The sequence below is a fragment of the Musca autumnalis genome, unplaced genomic scaffold (genome assembly GCF_047663935.1).
Source record: "Musca autumnalis isolate F117 unplaced genomic scaffold, ASM4766393v1 scaffold_3, whole genome shotgun sequence".
Taxonomy (NCBI): Eukaryota; Metazoa; Arthropoda; class Insecta; order Diptera; family Muscidae; genus Musca; species Musca autumnalis.
The window spans coordinates 166,551,022-166,572,824 of record NW_027411866.1 but is presented as its reverse complement, the minus strand read 5'-3'; the positions used below and the strand labels follow the sequence as shown (position 1 = coordinate 166,572,824).

At 35.3% G+C, this 21,803-nt stretch overlaps 1 protein-coding gene across 4 annotated transcripts in view; it reads right to left on the bottom strand.

The window, feature by feature from the left end:
- Positions 1–21,803, bottom strand: part of shakB (Innexin family member shaking B) — a 1,117,028-nt gene that overhangs the window by 47,308 nt on the left and 1,047,917 nt on the right. The window contains exon 2 of one of the 4 annotated variants that reach the window (XM_073975229.1): positions 7,592–9,052. The exons of 2 other annotated variants lie outside the window; for them this stretch is intronic. In XM_073975229.1, the coding sequence (XP_073831330.1) occupies positions 7,592–7,951 (360 nt within the window). In that variant the 5' untranslated portion in view covers positions 7,952–9,052. The remainder of the gene's footprint in view (positions 1–7,591; positions 9,053–21,803) is intronic. One more of the 4 variants, XM_073975228.1, reaches the window with a different exon arrangement.

Below are 21,803 nucleotides of genomic sequence, written 5' to 3'. Positions count from 1 at the left end.
TTTGAGAGCTGCATCTTGATTTCAACAGACGGACAGACAGACGGACATGATTATATCGACTTAGAATTTTACCCTGATCAAGAATGTATGTATGTATATATTTTATAGGGTCTCCGATGAATATTTCGATGTGTTACAAACGGACCAAACCACATTATGGTGGAGGGTATAATAAAATTAAATTAAATTTTAAAAACGGAAATAACACCAAAAATTTTGGAAGTTATGTCCGCAAACCAAGGCTGACCGTTGATGGGCCGTTGAACCTTACCATTTAGGGAAATTTTGAAAATATATCGTTTTTCCTGATCGCGGGCGCAATCACCGTTGTCTCGAAAATTTGTTTGCAACCATAGATTTAGCAAATATAGCGATTATAAAACAAAAGGCCCCCGAAATTTGTCTACATATATATAGCATTTTGAACTACGGGATATTCCTGAACATTTTCTGAAAATTACTTGAAATTAGGTTCAGTAGTTTTGGAAAAATAATGTATTGAAAATAGTGTGCGTGGTCAATATATAACCTATTTAAAAAAGTGGGTTTGGTCCGGTATTTTGGCTCCAAATATGTACCTATGGTACGCACAACCCCATTGCCTCCCAAAATTTATGCTGAAACCAATATAATCATAAGTTTGTCTTATATATATAGCGTTTAAAAGAAAGGCGTGGAGAAGTTACCCCACCTTCTCCGAAATTCATAAAATATACATAACAACAGCAAACCTTGAGCTGTTGCTGCAAATTTCGTTGAAATCGGTTCAGCAGTATTGGAGATATAACATATTAAAAAAAGCAGGCATGATCGGGTCTTTAGACTCCAAAGAAGTACATAGATTGTAGATTAATTTGTAAATTTTTAAACCAATATATTCGTAATTTTAAAGAATCACATAGGGGTGGTACCTCGCCCCCTCCGAATTCAATAAAATATGTATCCTGTTTTCGGGGGCCATCCCTGTAAATTCCCTGACAATGTCAGGAAAAGGCGCGGTATTCCAGAGTGTAAAGCAACAAATAGAGAGGAATGGAGATCTGTTCTTAGTTCGGCCTATAGAACAAATGTTCTGTAATGGGCCAGCTAAGTAAGTAAGTATGTCAGGAAAATCGGTTCATCGGTTTGTCATGGTAGAACAATATAAGGTAACACCAATATCCAGCTGACTGAACTGGGCTGTAAAGTTAGTGTCAAATTCCTTACGATATTTAAAATATTTATTTCTATTTTCGATGTATGTACATTAGGGGTATATACTTTTTGAGGAAAAAAAAATATATTATTACGAAAAAGAAACTATTTCCCATAAAGACTTCTTCATATCAATGACATGCAACCTCCTCCAAGTGCGAACGACCTGCCGCACACTAAAAACCACTTATAGAGGCGGCAAAACATTTGTTAATATGTGTGATATTTTCTTAAATTTGAAAAAATAAAGACCTAATAATCATGTGCGTCTTTGATTTCAAAAACAAAATATTGAAACAGCTTCAACCTTTTCAATAAATTTGCAGCGATCCCAAACATTTCTGCAAAAATTCTACTTACTTACTTACTTACTTACTTAGCTGGCCCATTACAGAACATTTGTTCTATAGGCCGAACTAAGAAGAGATCTCCATTCCTCTCTATTTGTTGCTTTGCTCTCTGGAATACCGCGCCTTTTCATCTCTTCATCCACTTGTTTGCGCCATCTATTCCTTGGCCTGCCAATTCTGCGTGCACCGCCATGTGGCATGTATTCATACGCCTTTTTAGCGGGTTCATCATCGCTCATTCTTTTGATATGGCCTAGCCAACGCAATCGCTGCTTCTCGATACGTTTAACAATATTGATGTCGTTGTATAGCAGATACAGCTCGTGGTTCATGCGACGTCGATATTCACCGTCAACGCAGATTGGTCCGTAGATCTTTCGAAGAATTTTTCTCTCAAACACACCAAGCACTGCCATGTCTGCTTGCGCAAGTACCCAGGCTTCGGAGCCATACATCAGCACGGGTAGTATCAGTGTTTTGTAGAGCGTTATTTTTGTTTGACGAGATGTGGCTTTGTTTTTAAACTGCTTACTTAATCCAAAGTAGCATCTGTTGGCCAATACAATTCTTCTTTTTATTTCACAACTGATGTCGTTTGTTGTGTTGACGGAGGTGCCGAGGTAGACGAAGTCTTTTACTACCTCAATATTATAGGAACCAACTTCCACAGTCGGTCCGAGCTCAAAGGACGCATTGCGCGTCGACACCATCAACTTGGTCTTCTCACCGTTTACCGCCAGACCCACTTTAGCAGATTCTCCTTCGACCTTTATAAAGGTATCAGTTACTTCTTTTACTGATCGACCCATGATGTCTATATCATCAGCATAAGCAAGTAACATGTGACTATTGGTGTATATTGTGCCACTTCTTTTGACGTTTGCCTCTCGTATAACCTTTTCTAGCAGGATGTTGAAGAGGTCACACGAAAGGCTGTCTCCTTGTCTGAAACCTCTTTTGGTACCAAACTCTTCGGAGAGGTTCTTTCCTATTTCAACTGAGGACCTCGTGTCAGTTAAAGTCATTTTACAAAGCCGGATGAGCTTTGCGGGAATACCAAATTCAGACATGGCTTGGAATACCTTTGAGCGCAGCGGACTGTCGAAGGCTGCTTTATAATCGACAAAAAGGTGGTAGGTGTCGATCTGCATCTCTTGGGTCTTCTCCAGGATTTGCCGCAGGGTAAATATCTGGTCAATGGTGGACTTGCCAGGTCTAAAGCCGCATTGGTATGGTCCAATAATCTCGTTGACCATTGGCTTTAGTCGTTCGCACAATATCCCTGACACGATCTTGTAGGCAATAGGGAGTAGACTTATGCCCCTATAGTTAGAGCATACAGTCTTATCTCCCTTCTTGTGGACGGGGCACAGGATACTCAGGTTCCAATCGTCGGGTACTCGTTCTTCCTGCCAGATGGTGCTAACTAGCTGATGAATACACCTTATCAGCGTGTCGCCTCCGGTTTTGAACAGCTCGGCTGGTAAGCCATCGGCCCCTGCTGCCTTATTATTCTTCAGCCGATTTATTGCTGTCTTTACGTCATCTTGGCTGGGCGGTATACATTCAATACCATCTTCTGGGATTGGGACTGTGGTATCTTCGTCGTCTTCGCTGCTATTGGATACCAACAGATTTGAAAAATGTTCTTTCCATATCCTGAGTACACTATCTGTATCAGTTACCAAATTACCTTGCTGGTCTCTACAGGAGGATGTGCCTGTACCAAAGCCATCAGTTTGATGCTTGACTCTTTGGTAGAATTTTCGGACTTCATTCTGGCTCCTGTACATCTCGATTTTTTCACACTCCCGCTTTTCCATCTCTCTCTTTTTCCTGCGGAAAAGACGTTTCTCCTCTCTCCTTTTCTCCCTGTATCTCTCTCGTGCGCTACGCGTTGCTACGGATTGTAAAGTAGCCTTATATGCCGCATTTTTCTCTTCGGTGGCAGCACGACACTCCTCATCATACCATGGATTCCTTGGTGGAGGTCTCTGGTATCCAAGTATGGATTTTGCGGCTGTTTGCATGGAGTGGGCAATGCTTTGCCATTGCGCTGATATGTTATCGGGATGAGGAGGGCTTTGATTAAGCAATTGGGCTAGTTGAGTGGAATATGCTGTGGCTATCTGTTGTGATTGCAGCTTACCGATGTCTAACTTTCGTGTTGTGTCTGTTCGTACTTTGTTTGCTACGTTTAAGCGGGTGCGTACCTTTGCTGCAACAAGGTAGTGGTCCGAATCAATATTTGCGCCTCGGAACGATCGTACATCCAACACGCTCGATGAATGTCTTCCATCTATCACAACATGATCAATTTGGTTTCTTGTTTTCTGATCTGGAGACAGCCAGGTGCCCTTATGAATATCGAGATGATTAAATCTGGTACTGCTAACTACCATGTTTTTTGCAGCTGCAAAGTCTATCAGTCTCATACCATTGTCAGATGTTTCACTGTGTAGACTGAATTTCCCGACTGTTGGGCCAAAGATATTCTCCTTTCCAATTTTGGCATTAAAATCGCCTAGAATGATTTTAATGTCATGGGCAGGGCAACGGTCATATGTTTCTTCTAAGTGCTCGTAAAATATATCTTTGGTCTGTTCGTCCTTTTCTTCAGTGGGAGCATGAGCGCAAATAAAGCTGATGTTGAAGAATTTAGCTTTTATTCGAATAGCAGCAAGTCTTTCATTCACTGGAGTGAAGCTGGATACAAGATGTTTTAGTCTCCGACTAACTACGAATCCACAACCAAACTCATGCTTTACGTCATGGCAGCTATAATACAGTGCGTCACCTTTAGGTGTTGTTGTGACGCCTTTCCCAATCCATCGTATTTCCTGTATGGCAGTAATATCGGTCTTGTACTTTTCAAGTACGTCTGCCAATGCGAAGACTGCACCTTCTCTATAAAGAGTGCGAACATTCCAGGTGCAGATTCGCAGATCATGGTCCTTAAAACGTTTGCGGGGTTCGTCAACTTTAGAGGGGTTTGTTTTTCTTTTCTTTCGTTTTTTCATAGTAGGCTGTTTTTTCTAGGGGAGGGTTACTAACCCGACGCCCAAACCCAAGTTTTTAACGTTCTTATGGGTGAACGCGCGGCACATGTTAGCTCACTACCTTTAACGGGTGTTAAAGGCAGTTCCCCAGGTGACACCACGGGGAGGTCAGTGTCCACTTGGGATGAAAGAGGGACCAAGATAAATCCTGGGCTTTGCCATGTTAAAACCGGTCAGGACCGTTCCTTGGTATCTTCCATCCCCTACGTCACCCGCAAAAATTCTACTATCTGTGAGAAATGATGTATTAAGTGGAATGATTTGGAAACATTCAAATTGAAAATGTAACTAATTTTCATTCATGTTTTCCAAAATATTCAATCAAATTTGAAAAATTATTAGTGTTTTAAATTCCAATAATTCATACCTAGACATTTCCTTATTTTGTTTACATATACCGGTGACACTAACATTACAAACAAAAACAAATTTCTATGTGGTTGTTGTTGCGTTGTATTTGTTGTAGTATTTACTTTACCTTATTTGTTCTAGCATGGTGGTTTGTAGAGAAAAACTAAATTGAAAATTGAAAAAGTGTGTAAAATGTCTTTCCACAAAAATGTAAGTTGGGTTATGACAGCATATGATTTTTATTCATAAAGATATGACGTTTTGTAAATATGGTAAAGGGAAATGCCCCGCCCCCTTCGAAATTCAAGAAAAAATGCATCATATTTTCTCTGGGGGCCGTCCCTGTGCATTCCCAGAAATTTTCAGGAAAATCGGTCCAGTAGTTTTTGTAGAAAAGATTAAAATATAAAATTTAAAACCTAAGTTAAGTTATGACGAACATTTCAAAAAAAGAATTACCGAAATCGGTTCAACCGTTCTCAACTGATATTTATAAAGATTTAATTAAACAAGTATAAAAGTATCAGTCGGCTTTGCCGACAGATATATACCCTCAGCCTATGTGAATTTGAAATTTCATCTCGAATGTATTTAGGGTCTTTTAGGGAATTTTGTGGCATTTTTTGGACCTTTGAACTTGCCGACAAAAATGTGGATTAGGATTAAAGTTCAAAAGTTTTGCGGAGGAGGGAATGGACCGACATAGTGCATTACGGGAGTGGATCTTATTTTGAGAGTCATATCTTTTCGATAGATATCGCGCCCACTAGTCATTTCAGTGGGTTATCGTCCACGGAAAATATAATTTGGCTGTTAACAGGACCACAAAGAACATCATCGGTATAAAGTTCCAAAGGATCTCCGAACAGACCCTAAACTGCACTTGGACACAAATGTTGAACTTTTGGGTGGAGGTATCTTAAGGAGAGGACCGATATGGGTCATTTTTTAAGTTAAACTAAGTTTGGACAAAATATGACGAGGGCCAAATTTTGGGTCCAAATCGGATTATCAGTTCGAGAGTTATTGTGCTCTCCAGCTACTAGATATGGGGTTTTTAACAACTTTCGGGCTGTTTTCCCAAGAATTATGGACTTGGCACTGATAAAACTTTTACCGTCATAATTGAGACAGCGATTGCAAGTTGCTTCAACATTAATCAAAGTTAGTCAAGAGCAAGTCTTAAAGTGAACTTATCCGAAATTTTTTTACCGTCGTAATTGAGACAGCGATTGCAAGTTGCTTCAACAGTAATCAAAGTTAGTCAAGAGCAAGTCTTAAAGTGAACTTATCCGAAATTTTGTGTGGGAGGTACCCGAAGGAATCGACAAATATAGTCCATATTCAAACCTGATCTATATCTAATAGATATATTAGGATGCGTAAAGTATGGACCAAATCGTTCCTTCCCTTCAAGAGTTATCGTGTGCACAATGTTTCCGGAAGGAGTGGACCAATATAACCCATCTTCGAACTTAAACTAAGTTTGGACAAAATATTATGAAGGCCAAATTTTGGATCGATTCGGCAGATCCGTTCGAGAGTTATCTTGCGCTCCAACCACTACAAACGATGTCATAGGAGTTTTTTGAATCTTTCAGGCTATTTTTTCGGGAAATATGGTTTTGCCCCTGATGAAACTTGTACCACCGTATGGGGGCCGTGAATACAAGTTGTTACAACAAAAATCAAAGCGATTCGAGAGCAGGTCCTAAAGTGAACTTTTCCGAAATTTTGTGTGGGAGGTACCCGAATGAGTGGACCGATTGAGTCCATATTGGAACCTCATCTAAGTTTGGTAGAAATTTCACGATGTGTAAAGTATGGACCAAATCGGTTACTGCCTTCAAGGGTTATCGTGCACACAAATTTTCCGAACATTTTCGAACTTTTGTGGGGGAGGTACCGGAAGGAGTGGACCGATATAACCCATCTTCGAACTTAAACTAAGTTTGGACGAAATATTGCGAAAGCTAAATTTTGAACCAAATCGTTTCATCCGTTCGAGAGTTATCGTGCGCACCAGCCAGCCAGACAGACAGACGGACGGACATTGCTAAATCGACTCCAAATTGTCTGAAACACATTTCGTCCAAACATACTTGGGGTCTTAAACCATTATTTCGATGAGGCACATTTTGCCCGTATAAAAGTGTATATACCCTCGTTAGCATAAATGCTGAGGGTATAAAAATAATATTTGACGGAAATTCCGATTATTCCCCATTTCGGTATTTCCAAGCAAGTTACATACGTATGTATGTACTATATATTAACGATATATACATAGAGTTATAATTAAAGGGGTTTTTCCTAAAATTAACAAAAATCGTTTTCTGTTTATATTTTTTTCTTTACTCATATACTTTTTAACAACATCCACTAAAAATAGAAAACATAAATATAACATGTCGAGCATTTCATTAGTCAGTCGAGAAAGTCATTTTTTCAAGTCATAAAAATACTTAAATGAGTATTCATCATAAAAATGTCAAATTCCGCACAAAACACAATAATTTTAACTTCAAAATGTTCCTCCTTTGTATAGTTTAATAAAATAAAGACAAAAGAACTAATAAAGTTAGGCTAAAAATATATATAAAAAAATAAACAAAAAAATATTCAAATATAACCCACCTGAAAAAATAGGCAAAAACACACCCACTGATAGTATTTGTAATGTTTTTTCTCGTGCAAATCACCATCGGAATTTCCAATTCCCGGATAGGGTACGGATACACCCTGTTTCTTGAGAAAATAACTTTTAAGCGCATACGTGGAATGAATCCAACAGTATGTGTTGAGAACATCTTCTGGAATATCTTTGGTATGAACACAATCGATGGGATTACCGACATATTGACGTGTGGTTATAATTAGGGAGAAGGACATCAATATCATCACAGTTATAGAATAATGCAAACGAAATACTGGTGAATCGGTTTTAACGTGACTGACCTTTATAAGGTTTTTTAATCCACGGAATATATCTAACATTGTTCGCAACAGATAGGCGCGCGTTCACACACACACACGCGTACACTCACACACTCAACGGCTCAATCGGGCACAAACTGTAGTGGGCGTAGGGCGTGAGCAAAGGAGCTACTTTACTTGTTGTTCTTGGCCCCGTTCTCGTGGATATAGTAGGGATGGTCAAGTGTTATGTGCAAATGGTTTAAAATTTAAAATTTTATTTTATTGAAATAATATTTTTTTCGAAACAATTTCAAATCTTGAAGTTACATTAATATTATCGTCGTATTAAAATTGTTGTTGATAATTTTGGGTACTTTCTTTTTCTAGGCACTTCCATAGTTAATTGTGGCAGACTCAAATCTCTGTTGAATTTATTTACGTTCGTTGTGACGTCAGTTGCTAATGATAATGCAATTAGAGAGCGAAGGCATGTTTGTGTAGAATTCGTTGTATTAGGATATCGATGTAAACACTTGAAATATAATTTATTCGTTATTAATTTTGCCGTATTGTTGTTGTTATTATTATTATTATTATTATTATCGTTGTGATCGTTGTTGTTGGTGTTGTTGTTATTTTTGCATTTGATTATGTAAAAATGTGGTTGTTTCGTTTGTATGGAATTTTGCATTTTAGTAAAATTGTTGCTAGTTGCTGTCGTCGTCGTTGTTCTTGTTGTTGGCGCCACAATACTCTGTTTCTGGTATTTACTTAAAATTTTGTAAATTTTGTTGTCTTTTCTTGAAATGCTACTTATAATAGCGTTTTTTGTTGATTGTTGTTCCTGTTTATTTTTTCCATGTGAATTTCACATTTTCTCATTGAAAGAAAAAGCTGTTTTCCTCACTAATGACGCGAAAATCTTAAGAATATATTTTGCAAAATTCATCATAAATATACAAGGCACTTCTATGGTATTTTATTATTGTTATCTTTCGTTGTTTTTTTGTTGGTTTATGTGATATCACATACTGCTGCTACATACATAGTTTAAGTAATTCAATTTAGAGAATAACTAATAAAAACATATTTTATGAATTTAGTTTTTAATTTGATGCCACTCATATTTGTTATTTATGTTCTTCGAGGGGGTTTTTGAAACTATAAAATATATATGTACTTTTTGTTAATTAAATAAATTGAATATATATTTCTTCATTTTGGCATTTTATGTTTTGTTGTCAGAAGTACGAATAAAATTTGAACGGAAAATGAAGACTGTCATCAACAGGTCTTAATTTAATAAATCAAGCCTGTTAAAAATGGGAAATAGTAAAACTAAAAAAAAGCTATTACTAAATCTTGCTGTCAAAACAAGTTAAAAATGGATTCAATTGAAAGTGGATTTCAAATGTCAACACCATTGCGTGTACGTCAAATAAATTCTCGTCATAAATCTATTCGATTGTATTTGACGTATATGGAATGGAATTCACATTTGAAATCCAGTGGTAAATCTATACATACTGTAAATTTCGGTTGATCTAAACAGTTTACAATCTCCACCATGAGAAAACGTTTAAACTGTGTATAAATACGTTATATACCCAAAATCTGGGCCTATATTGACAAACAGATTATCTAATCAAAAGGAACTCCTTGTTATAAATACATATATTGATAGGATTCAGCCACTTTATTCAACCGAAATGACTAACATTTGGTGTTTGATATCCGTTAGCCGTTGGAGGTACAACCAGCGTTGCCGACAAATTTTGATCAGAAATCGTCAAATCGTTCATGAAATTTGAAAAATCGTCACTGTGTTCCAAAACTAGATTTGGTTAACTTTTAATGCGATTTTCGCAGATAGTAATATCAAAGAGACTGACTACATAATATATATAAAATAGATCTAACCCAATCTCACTTAAATGCCGCTTTAAAAACAGATTTCACAAAATTAGTGTTTTCCCTACAGTTATTGAGTTTGCATTACTGCAGGCTTGAATGACAACTGCGCAGTGGGAAATTGATCAAAGCTGACTGACTGTCCGCTTAAAGAGGGCATTAGCATGAAGTTAAGAAAGCTGGACTCATAACAGTTCAACAAAATTCATTTTTTTTCAAAATGATCGGAAAACCCGAGTAGATTATGAAAGAAGAGCTAAAAATATGAGACACGTGTATCGGCGTTTTTAAGTTTACGTCGGAAAGTAACCAAAGTAGGCGGGGAAAGTTCCGCCCATTTCTAGTTTTTTCAATATATCAAAATATATCAAAAACAAGAGCTGCTAAGAATGTTATATGTTATGGTTACAGATTTCTGTTATTCCGAGACTCATAATCAAATTTCATTGGAACATTTCTTTCTTTAATAATATCCCCAAAAAGTTTAGAATTTTGCTAGATTTTGATCCAGTATGGAATTATATAAAATTAACTGTCCCCAATAAAAACAAATAATTTCATCCTAATATATATAAATTTGTAATCTAATTTTTTTAAGAAAATAGTATACCTACATATATGGTTTATTCTGAAACACTTAGTGAAATTTTGTGTAGAATTTTTCATCTTTTGACGCTTTTGACCTAGAACTAAGTTTGATATTACTTTCACGTATCAATTCGAAAAAAGAAGAATCAAAATTTCATCAAAAATTAGGAAATATTTTCATGTTTTTTCAGCAAAATTGATACTGATATTTTCATGCTATAAAATGTAAATAGACATTTCATTTCTTTGGCGACCCATAGTGTAATTTGACGAAGGATATTTTTGTCTCTGACACCATCTCTCTAAAATTATGTTTTGTGGGACAATTTTGAATAAACTCAGATGGAGTCCGACTTTAACCCTAAAACGTGTTTTTAATTTTTATAGATTCCTGGCGTTAGACAAGAGTTACAGATTTGGTGTATTCTGAGACCTATAGTAAAATTTTATGGTGAACAATTGTGTAGAATATTTGGATTTGATACGATCACATTTTGAAGGAGTTTTTGAAAGACTTTCGAAAAAAGGACAAAAAAGACCATTTTGATGAACGGCATGAGGTTTAACACTTTTAACAAAAATATTCCCCACACCCTCCTAAGTAAAGTTGCCAAAGACACCATATACCTTAAATATACGGATTCCGAAATATCTTAACTCGAATATTTCGAAAATACTAGAAAAGGGCGGAACTTGCCCCGCCTACTTTGGTTACTTTCCGACGGAAACTTTAAAAACGCCGATACAGGTGTCTCATATTTTTAGCTCTACTTTCATAATCTACTTGTCATTTTTTTTTTTGTTGTCGCACAGTGTAATTATATTCACAATGATATAGATACGATTCCTATTTTATCTTGAAAACGTTTCATGGAAGATTTTGATCCATTAAAAATCCTAAACGAACATTTTCAGCTGATATAATTCGAAAGTGAGGCAAAAATCGTAAAAACACCTGCGTTCCAGATATGTACCTTCCCAGCAAAAAAGGTCCTCTCAAAATCATGGGTTTTGTAAGGGATTTTTGGCAGCCGTAACTACTCGCAAACCCCCTTTCTTCCCCATTATTTTTACAATGGCATGTCGCACTCAGTTTGTAGTTATTTTATGACCACTAGAATAACTAGTTATTCTGTGGCCACTAGAAGTTGAAAAGTAAGTTGAAAAAATTACATTTTTAGAACAGTTGATGGTAGAGATTTTTTTAATTTCATCACACTTCTTACTTTTATTTTACTTTATTTTCTCGCTGTGCGAGTTGAACACACGAACCCTCTGATTTCTAGCACCACGAACTGTTATTTTTTAATTAAAAAAAAACTCGCGTGCCGACAGTGAGCGTTGAACACACAACCCTAGGATTTATAGTCGGACACACACTCACTGTGCCACCGTCCTCATTACTTAGTTAGGAAAAGTAGGTAGGTTTGCCTTGTAATTTTTTTAAGAAGTATCCCATTACTTTTCTGATTACTTGTAATGGGAAAAGAAGCTTGTTTACATTACTTTGCAATGGTTTACGTAATGACTAATGGATCCGAATTTTTCTGGGTTAATATGACCAATCTGACTGGAAATTGCTAAAAACTTTAAAAAATTCATCAAATCGAGGTTGCATTATTGTTTTGCTTATGTCAATCGTGAAATTTTTGGACAAAATATAGTTATAATGTTTTATTTTATGAAATTTTGGTTTACGTGAAAAATCGTCATTTTGGACCATAAAATCGTCAAATCGTCATTTTTAAATGTTCGGGCAAAAAATCGCCAAAATGACGATAAACCGTCAAATTCGGCAACACTGGGTACAACACATTCTTGCAGAGAAAATTCTGTATAGTTCTATACAACGGAACCTCGCGATTTTTGAGAATTGTTCATCTAACCGAAATTGCTGAAATCTGCTCTCAATATAACTTATGTCGGATGTTATAAAGACGCTGTCGGGCTGAACTTAACTTTGTTTTACTTGTTATACGCTCCACCATACTATGTAGGGCATAATTTACTTTGTTATTCCGTTTGTAACACATCGAAAAATTCGTCCACTTTTTGATATAGCCCCCATAGAACAGTACCTTCCGATTTTCGGTTCCAGTTCCAAATTTTGATATAGCCCACAAAAACGGCACCGCCGATTTTCGAAGTTGTCAAGGTTTTAGCTTCAATATTACGCCGAAAACGGGGGCCACCGTGGTGCAATGGTTAGCACGTCCGCCTTGCACTCAGAAGGTCTGCGGTTCGAATCCCAGGCCAAGCAACATCAAATTTTCAACGGTGGCAAAATTCCCCCTCAGTAATGCTGGCGACATTTCCTGAGTATTTAAGCCATGAAGAACTTCTCTACAAGTGGTGTCGTAAGACACGCCGTTCGGACTCGGCAATAAAAAGTAGGTCCTATATCATTCAGCCAATATGAATCGGCGTGCACTCATTGATATGAGAGAAGTCTCCCTTGTCCCATCTGGGATGTTTGTGGAACAATTATATATATTACGCCGAAATGGCTAAAATTAAGTATTTGGTCTACTTTGAGGCTAAACACTTTTAATCAGAAATTTGTCAGTACAGGTCAACGGTGCCTTTTACCTAACCTTAAATGAAAGGTGCTTACACCTGGGAAGTTTTTGCGGATTCTGAAACTACAATGTTCATAGATGAGAAAAATCAAAAAACAAAAAAAATCGCCGGGAGGATTTTCAAAAAAATCGCGATTCAATTGACATTTTTAGAGGTTTTTTGGCTTTTCAACGGCAAGTCCTATCGAAGTGGGACTAAAGCAACTGATGTAGAGGATATTAACTGCTACAAAAGTTTCCTTGGTCCCATATCGTTACGACTTGCCGCTTCCAAGCAACATCGAGAAAACCTAAAATAAACCCAAAAATGTGAACTTTGACCGCGATTTATTTAAAAATCCCTCCAGTGATTTTTTCTTGATTTTGGATTTTTCTCATCTATGAACATTGCTATTTCAGAATCCGAAAAGTTCCCCAGGTGTAAGCGGTTTTCATTGGAAGTTAGTTTAGGTACACCCTGCATGACATTGTTTTATAAGGAGGCGATACAGTCAGTACATTGTCCCTATTTAAACTTCTATGTGGCCCTATGCTCCTCATAGGAGTTTAAAGGAATATATATATATATATATATATATATATATATATATATATATATATATATATATATATATCTCAAAAATGGTAAAACCTACGAAAATACCATTAAGGTCAATCTTATAGAGAATTTTCATTGCTACAACATTTTTTCTAATCTTATTTCGATAGAGCTTGCGGTTACTAAGCAAAATGGTGAACACTTAAAAAAGCCATAAAAATGTGAAATTTAACCGCGATTTCTATGAATATTGTATTTTCAAGAGCGTATAACACCGTGTTTTTATAGCACCCCAGAGAACGGTATCTCCCGATTTTTGGTATTTAGAAGGTTTAAGCCACATTATCTAACCAAATTGATTTTAGCTACTTTAGCTAGATTTTCCGACCAAAAATTTAAAAAAAAGAACTTATCCTCAACAATTTTATCGGTTCCACCCGACCGATGGAGTCTTTCTAAGGAGTTTTCTATTGAAGTGCCTGCAACTTGGTACTTCGGATTCTGAATGGGTGGAAAACCTCCAAGCAGGAATCGATTCCTGGCCAAAAACTCAACATTTTAGTCGTCACCGATTGTAAAAGTCCATTTAGGATTCGACAGTAAACATTTTACAACTAAGAAATCAAACAATTAGGTCAAAATATTGGAAGGTGTGCGCATGGTGTGCTCCTAAAGACGACAATTTTGGAAAATACGTCAATAGCTATTTTTCGGAAAATATAACAGATATTGTGTTAATTGTTTTTTTTTTGTTAAGTAGGTAGGACTGTTGTCTTTAAGAATCGTTTCAATAAATTACGGCAGCGTTTACACGAAGTGAGCTATTTTTTTTCCTTACGTGCTAAATTTTAGAAAAAATGCAAACATTAGTGGGCTAGAACGTTTAGGGAACAGCTTGGTACAAAGTTCCGTTTTAACACTATGATGCCTGAGAGGCTAATCCTTAAGTTCATATTTACTTTAACAATGTTTTACATTTTTTGAAATTACATTGGTAACAGTGTGTGTTTTTCCATATCGTTTACCATATAAATTATTGCTTTTTTAAACAAATGGACATTTTTTATATATGAGTTTTTATGAAAACCCAGGAGTATTTTTTTAATATTGGAAAAAATTTAAATTTTTAAAAAATCGTTTCCAATTTGGCTTTTGACCTTTTTTAACGGGGTTTTGTTTAACTTGCTTTGGTGTCCGTTAAGTTCAAATCTAGGAACTCATTTTTAACACAGTTGCAGTTGGCCAATCGAACTGAAACTTTGCACACTTTTCAGATTTGGATGACAATACATGAATATGAAAACAAAACCAATATGGGTCCATTTTTTCCTATAGCCCCCACATAGCGGTACCACCCGATTTCAGGCAATTTAAAGTTTTTATCTACATTTTCGGCCTAAATTGACTGTAATTTGGTTATGGATTTCTCAGTGGACAAAACATGTATTTACTAAATAGTTAAAAATAAAAAATTTAAAAAATTAAGTTTCAGTGTTATATTTATAAATGCATTTAAAAGAAAAAATTTAAATTTTTAAAAAATCGTTTCCAATTTGGCTTTTGACCTTTTTTAACGGGGTTTTGTTTAACTTGCTTTGGTGTCCGTTAAGTTCAAATCTAGGAACTCATTTTTAACACAGTTGCAGTTGGCCAATCGAACTGAAACTTTGCACACTTTTCAGATTTGGATGACAATACATGAATATGAAAACAAAACCAATATGGGTCCATTTTTTCCTATAGCCCCCACATAGCGGTACCACCCGATTTCAGGCAATTTAAAGTTTTTATCTACATTTTCGGCCTAAATTGACTGTAATTTGGTTATGGATTTCTCAGTGGACAAAACATGTATTTACTAAATAGTTAAAAATAAAAAATTTAAAAAATTAAGTTTCAGTGTTATATTTATAAATGCATTTAACAGAAGTAAAAAAGTGTCAGTCGGATTTGCCGACATATATATACCCTCAGGCAATGTGAAGTGAAATTTTCACCTACGGACAGATCGAATGTATTTAAGGTCTTTTCAGAATTTTGTGACATTTGAACTTGTCGACAAAAATGTGGATTAGGAATTAAATGCACTAAGATACAAATGTTGAACCTTTGTGGGGGAGGTACCCTTAGGGAGGACCGATATGAGCCATTTTAGAAGTTAAACTAAATTTTGACAAAATATTAAGAGATCCAAAGTTTGGACCAAATTGGTTACCCCATTCAAGTGATATCGTCCTAGCATTTTAGTGACATATTTTAAACATTGGGGAGAAGTACCAGAAGTTGTGGACCGGTAGACCGGACGAAGACCAAATGTTGGATGGCTCTCCGACAGCCACATATGGTGACATAGGGATTTTTTACACCTTTCGGCTGTTTCCTAAGAAATATGGACTTGCCCCTGAAAAAAACTTTTACCGTCGTAATGGAGGTAGCCAAAAATCAAAGTGATTCGAGAGCAAGTCTTGAGAGGTGTCAGAAGGAGTAGACAAATATAGTCCATATTCGAACCTGATCTATATCTGGTAGATATATTAGGATGTGCAAAGTATAGACTACATCGGTCACTCCCTTCAAGAGTTATCGTGCGCACAATTTTTCCGAAAATTTTTGAACCTTTGTGGGGGGCGTACCTGAAGGAGAGGACCGATATGGCATATCTTCGAATTTAAACTATTTTTGGACAAAATATTACGAAGTCCAAATTTTGGACCAAATCGACAGATCCGTTCGAGAGTTATCTTGCCCTCCATCCACTACACACGGTATCATAGGAGCTTTTTGCATCTTTCAGGCTATTTTCTCAGTAACAATGGACTTGCCCCTGATTGAACTTGTGCCGTCTTATGGGGGGCAATGAATACAAGTTGTTGCAACAAACATCAAAACGATTCGAGAGCAGATCCTAATCTGAAATTATCCGAATATTGTGCGGGAGGTACCCGAAGGAGTGGACCGATTGAGTCCATTTTGGAACCTCATCAAAGTTTAGTAGAAATTTCACGATGTGCAAAGTATGGCTCAAATCGGTTACTTCCTTCAAGAGTTATCGTGCGCACAAATTTTCCGAATATTTTCGAAATTTTGTGGGGGAGGTACCGGAAGGAGTGGACCGATATAGCCCATCTTCGAATTCAAACTAAGTTTGGAAAAAAAATAATTAGGCTCTAGTGAAATAAATATTGTTTCTTTATTTTAGGTATTTTGACAGATTTAACTAAATATTCCAACAGATGTTGGTTTTAATTTTGGTTCTCAGATTGCAGCGTGGAAAATCGATTAGGTAGCCTTATCTTTTAACTTTAACTTTGCCCCCAGATGAATGCTATCTTCCTTCCTTTTTTACTTTCCAGCTAAATACAAGAACATGTCGCGCGATATAAGTGGTTATTTTTTACCACTAAAAAAAGCAGTTGGAAAAGTAGTCACGACTTTTAGCAACTACTTATTTCAGTGCCCACGCGATGTGTCCTTGTTAAAATAATGGGTTAGTAAGGTGTTTTGTGAAGGATATTTTTTTCTCGGTTGTCATGAAAAAACATTAAATCTCCACCAAAAAAAGCATGACATATTTACGTATAAAAGCTGTAGATAAAATTAAATTGAAATAAAAATAGTTTTCCATATCTCGAACTAAGAAACAAAATTCTTATTTTTACAAATTATTTTAAAGTTTCGAAAACGTGTCAATTGTCCAACATTCATTCATATATGGTGGGCCTTCCCAAATGTTTCTATTCACAACCCAGTGATGCTTACTTTTAAAACGCTTCATTTGGCGCGTGTTTCATAGCGCATTTCTTAAAAGGCAACTTGAACAGATGCACACACATACCAACATACATATGTATTCAACCATGTGAACAATAATAGGGCAACGGTGCGTGCCTGATTGAAATGTTTGTATTTAAACAATATTTTAATTGAAAGCATTGACTTTTGGAATAAATCTCAATAAAAACAACAACAAAAAGTATTTCAAATTGAACCCACATACAAACATAACAAAATATGTTTGTATTATCGTTTGCTCTATATATGCAAGAAGTTGATTTTCTGAATGCCGGCTGGGAGGCAGGCAGCAAGCAGTACCGAGTGTACTTTTCAATGATGATACTACCCATTGAACATTGAATTGAAATGTATGAAACAAATTTATTTACTCAACGGGAGTGAATTGTACGAATTTATCTGACTTGATTTCGCTCAATTTGGGGAAGATCATTGTTTTTAATTCTTTTTTGGTTCATTTATTTAGTTATTTGCTCTTTTTGTTTATTGAAATATAGTTTTTTTTTTTGGTTCTTGTGGGTGAAAAAAGAAATTTCTTTGGTGTTTGGATTGTTCTTGGGTAGTTCACAAAAATTGTTGGTATCTGGATTTGTTGCTTTAAAGTCTATTTTTAGTTTTCCATTGTTTAGCTCTTATTGTATATAATTTTTTTGCTTTGTTATTATTCGGGGGAAAATATGTTTGAGAAAAACATGTCTATTTACGAAAAAAGTGTCTGTTTGGCTGTTGCACAGTGTTTTAAATTAACTTTGAAATACATATTTTGATTTCGCGGTGTAAAGTTGCTAAGAAAATAATCGGTGAGAAAGAATATTTAATTGTACTATTGGTCGAGACGTTGTACAGTATGCAGCTATCCAATGATTTATGTTTTTTACAGAATTAAAAAATTAACAACAGAAAAATGTCGTGAGAAACAACATCCGATCCTGTTTTAATTTTTACATATAGAAGCTATATGGTGAGTCGGGTCATATTTTTAGAGCTTACGGCAAATTCTGAGAATATTCTGGCCTAACAAAATATCCAATTCAGAACTACTGCTCCGAACTAATTGCAGCCCTGTCGACCACACAGTGACATTGTCTGAACCGTTCTAGACTAGATAGAATCCGCAAGGACAACGCATATTTATACACATAGAAGCTATATGGTCAGTCGGGTCATATCTTTTGTGCTTACGGCAAATTCTGTTAAGAACTGTTTGTAGCCCTGTCGAAATAGAAATCCGCAGGAGAAAATGGGTCTGGTTAGACCACATCTTGCGCATACCACACAGTGACATTGCCAGAACCGTGCTAGACTTGTATCCGCAAGGACAAACTTGAGTCAGTCAAGCAAATTATTTGGCCAACAATAGAACAAGATGGAGAGAGCTTGTCGATGCACTACGTTCAACCTGAACTCTTTACATCTGTTTTGTATTTATGTAATTAATGCATTTGTATTGTGTAAGACATACAGATGCAAATAAAGGACATATATGTATAAAGTTATATCGACTATGTTGAAGAGCTTTTCATGCGTCTATCCATATTATGTTGTTTGATAAAAAATAAATGGTTACAGCAACAATATATATTTGTAAATGTTTACAAAACCAATTGTGTTCTTAAAACATATTTTTGGTGACCATATTTGTTCTTTGTGTGTATGCTTAAAATTATTAGTCAAAATTTATGCACAATTATACATTAGTAGATTTTAAAATACTGTAGCACATTTGGGATTTATTTAGTTTTCGTCCTACAATTTTCACACTTTCTTTAATCACTGTTTGAATGATGTGTAAATCTATTACAATAATCTATTGTCAGACTGGCTTCTTATAGTGTTTGGAAATATTTCGTTTTTCTTTTTTTGTTGTTGAAATAGCCACCCATTTCATTAAATTTCATTTAATTTCTATTTGTTCGGTTTTTGGGCTATGGCTGAATTAAGATCATTTAAATCATGACATTAGAGTACAACAATTTGACGTAGTTATTGTTTGAACTGAATATGCCTTCATTGTAAGAAACAACAACGTGAATATCTCTGTGATGAATGAGGTGTTATCGTTTATTTAGTAACACATTAATAACATCACTCAATTAATTTTCAATTCATTTTTTATTTATAATAAAAATATTTTCCTGGTTTTGTTTATTCTAATAAGTTTTTTTGTTCTTTGAAGTTTTCATTCACATACCTGTGAAAACTATTCTTTTTTATAAATGAGCTAAAGATAAAATATTAATTCATAATCATTAATATTTTTGATAATTGTTTATTTCCTTTTAAGTAGTTGTGTTATTCCTATTCATATTTTTTGAAATATTTTACAAATGTATTTTGTTTATAATTTTTTCCTTCTGATTCATTCTGCCTAAAAATACATACGAAGAAAAGACAAAATTTTTTAGTTTTCCAAAAAAAAAAAATTAAAAATTTTTTTTAAGCTACATGAAAGATTTTTGGTACATAGATTGGGAAAAAAATCCCATTCTTAAATCTGTTCGAGATACTAATTTTAGTTGTTGCGCGCAAAAGTTATGGCGGTTTCAATTCTGATAAAAAGAAAAAAATCTTTAAAATACTCTAATCATTATATTGAGAAACTCTCTCAATTAGGGGCTCCCTACATACTATATGTTTACTGAGGTCCCATAACTTTAGTGAAAAAGTTGTAAATTTTTCTCGGAAATTAGGAAAGCATTCAAAAAAATTGGTAGTTTACAACTTGTTCTATTAAAATTCAAGCTGTTTATGCATCTGAAAAATATATAAAAAATATGTACGTAATCTAAACATCGCGAAGATTCAAATGAAACCAAAACTATACAAATCCGTTTAGCGGTTTGTATATTATAGCAAAAAAATATATTGGGGAAATTTATAAAATTTTTGTAAGAGAAAATATTTATTAAAATTTATTTTGTGAGTTAGTTGAACAAAATGTAAGAAAAATAGGTCGGAGTTTTTCTTCTATTTTAGTTAAATTTCACGCAATAAATCACATTTTTTATTCTTATCACTTCTCGAAAACACGCTAACATCTAGCAGAAGATATGGATATCTTTCAAATAAATGTTGGGTTCCTTTAAATGTGGTATAATCTTGAAATAAAATTGTATCGGGTAATGTTCATTTTGAAATGCGTGTAAATCGCGAAATCCTCAAAATCACTTGATGCGCATGCGGTTTACCAACACAGCGAATTCTTCTCTTTTAATTTGTACACATTTGCCAGGATTTACTTTGGCCGCTAAGATGTAGCATCGTCTGCAGTTTAGTGTGCAACAAACTGTATAACGCTTATATTTTGCACAAAGTGCATACACTTTTTATGCGCATCCGATTTCACTATCAACCGTGAAAAAATACATCGATCTAAACATATTTCAATAAAATCCATCAAGAACCGTGGATGTAGCATCACACAGTATTTTTTGGATAAATCGGATACAGCTCCCGTGCCACTAAATTTTTCAAACCGCTGTTTTCGCACAAACGCGAGTGATGATTCACTTTCTTCATTGAAATGGAAACGATCCACATAAAACGCGAATTAGTCAGCGATATTTTGAAAAACATTTTTCGCAAATTTTTCAATTTTTGCAGTAGCCATTTCCGCCTATCTAGTAGATGGATTTTTACGATCTGTGATTCATATGATCCGGATCGTCGAAAAACTAAAATATCGCGGGGTACCAGCACACTCGAAACGATATTGTAAATACTGTACCCAAAAAATAGGTTTTTAGAAAAAATATCGCACTAAATTTTGGCCTTTGGCAGTAGATTACTCTGCTGCTGCGTGTGCTACATACTCAATATACATATCAGATTATGCGAAATCGCGAGTTCTTTAATCCTATAATTGGTTTTTCGAAATATCCGAATGCGCGTCCCAGTTACATAAAAATACAAAAAACACCTGAAATCCGGCTTCAAAATGTCAGCATCCATAAAAGTTGGATGCAGTGGAAATTTTGGAAAGTGACACATTAGAAGTGTAATCTTCATTTTGTATTCTCCTACTTTTACTTTGGACAGATGTCCGTCATTTGAATGGTTTAATCAGAAATCGAATAGCAATGTAAGAAGCCTGTTTAGCTTCAACGTGTTTTTACCTATGTTTTTTCCTTTACGCGGTCGTAACTACCACGTAAATTAAATTTTTTTGCTAAATTTTTGAGCTTTGTACAAAAACATCTAAATTAATCCAGCAATAGTCATAGTTACTGGTAAACCACAATAGTTCGCGTATTATAATAGTGCAAACCTTGGCTTCATGGAAACTAAAAAATTTTGACTTTTCCTCATATACATATCAAATAATTTCCTACATAAGTGAATGCAAATATTAAGGGCGTATAGGTACAAACTATCCCTCCCTTCTCTCGACTTTGTAAACGAAAACCCAGAGAATAAAATATCCTTATAGAGGATATAGCAGATAATGTAAGAGCATGAGGCCTGATTTTTTTATAAAACAAAAATATGTTCTCTTTGGAGAACATAGGGGAATATTTTAGTA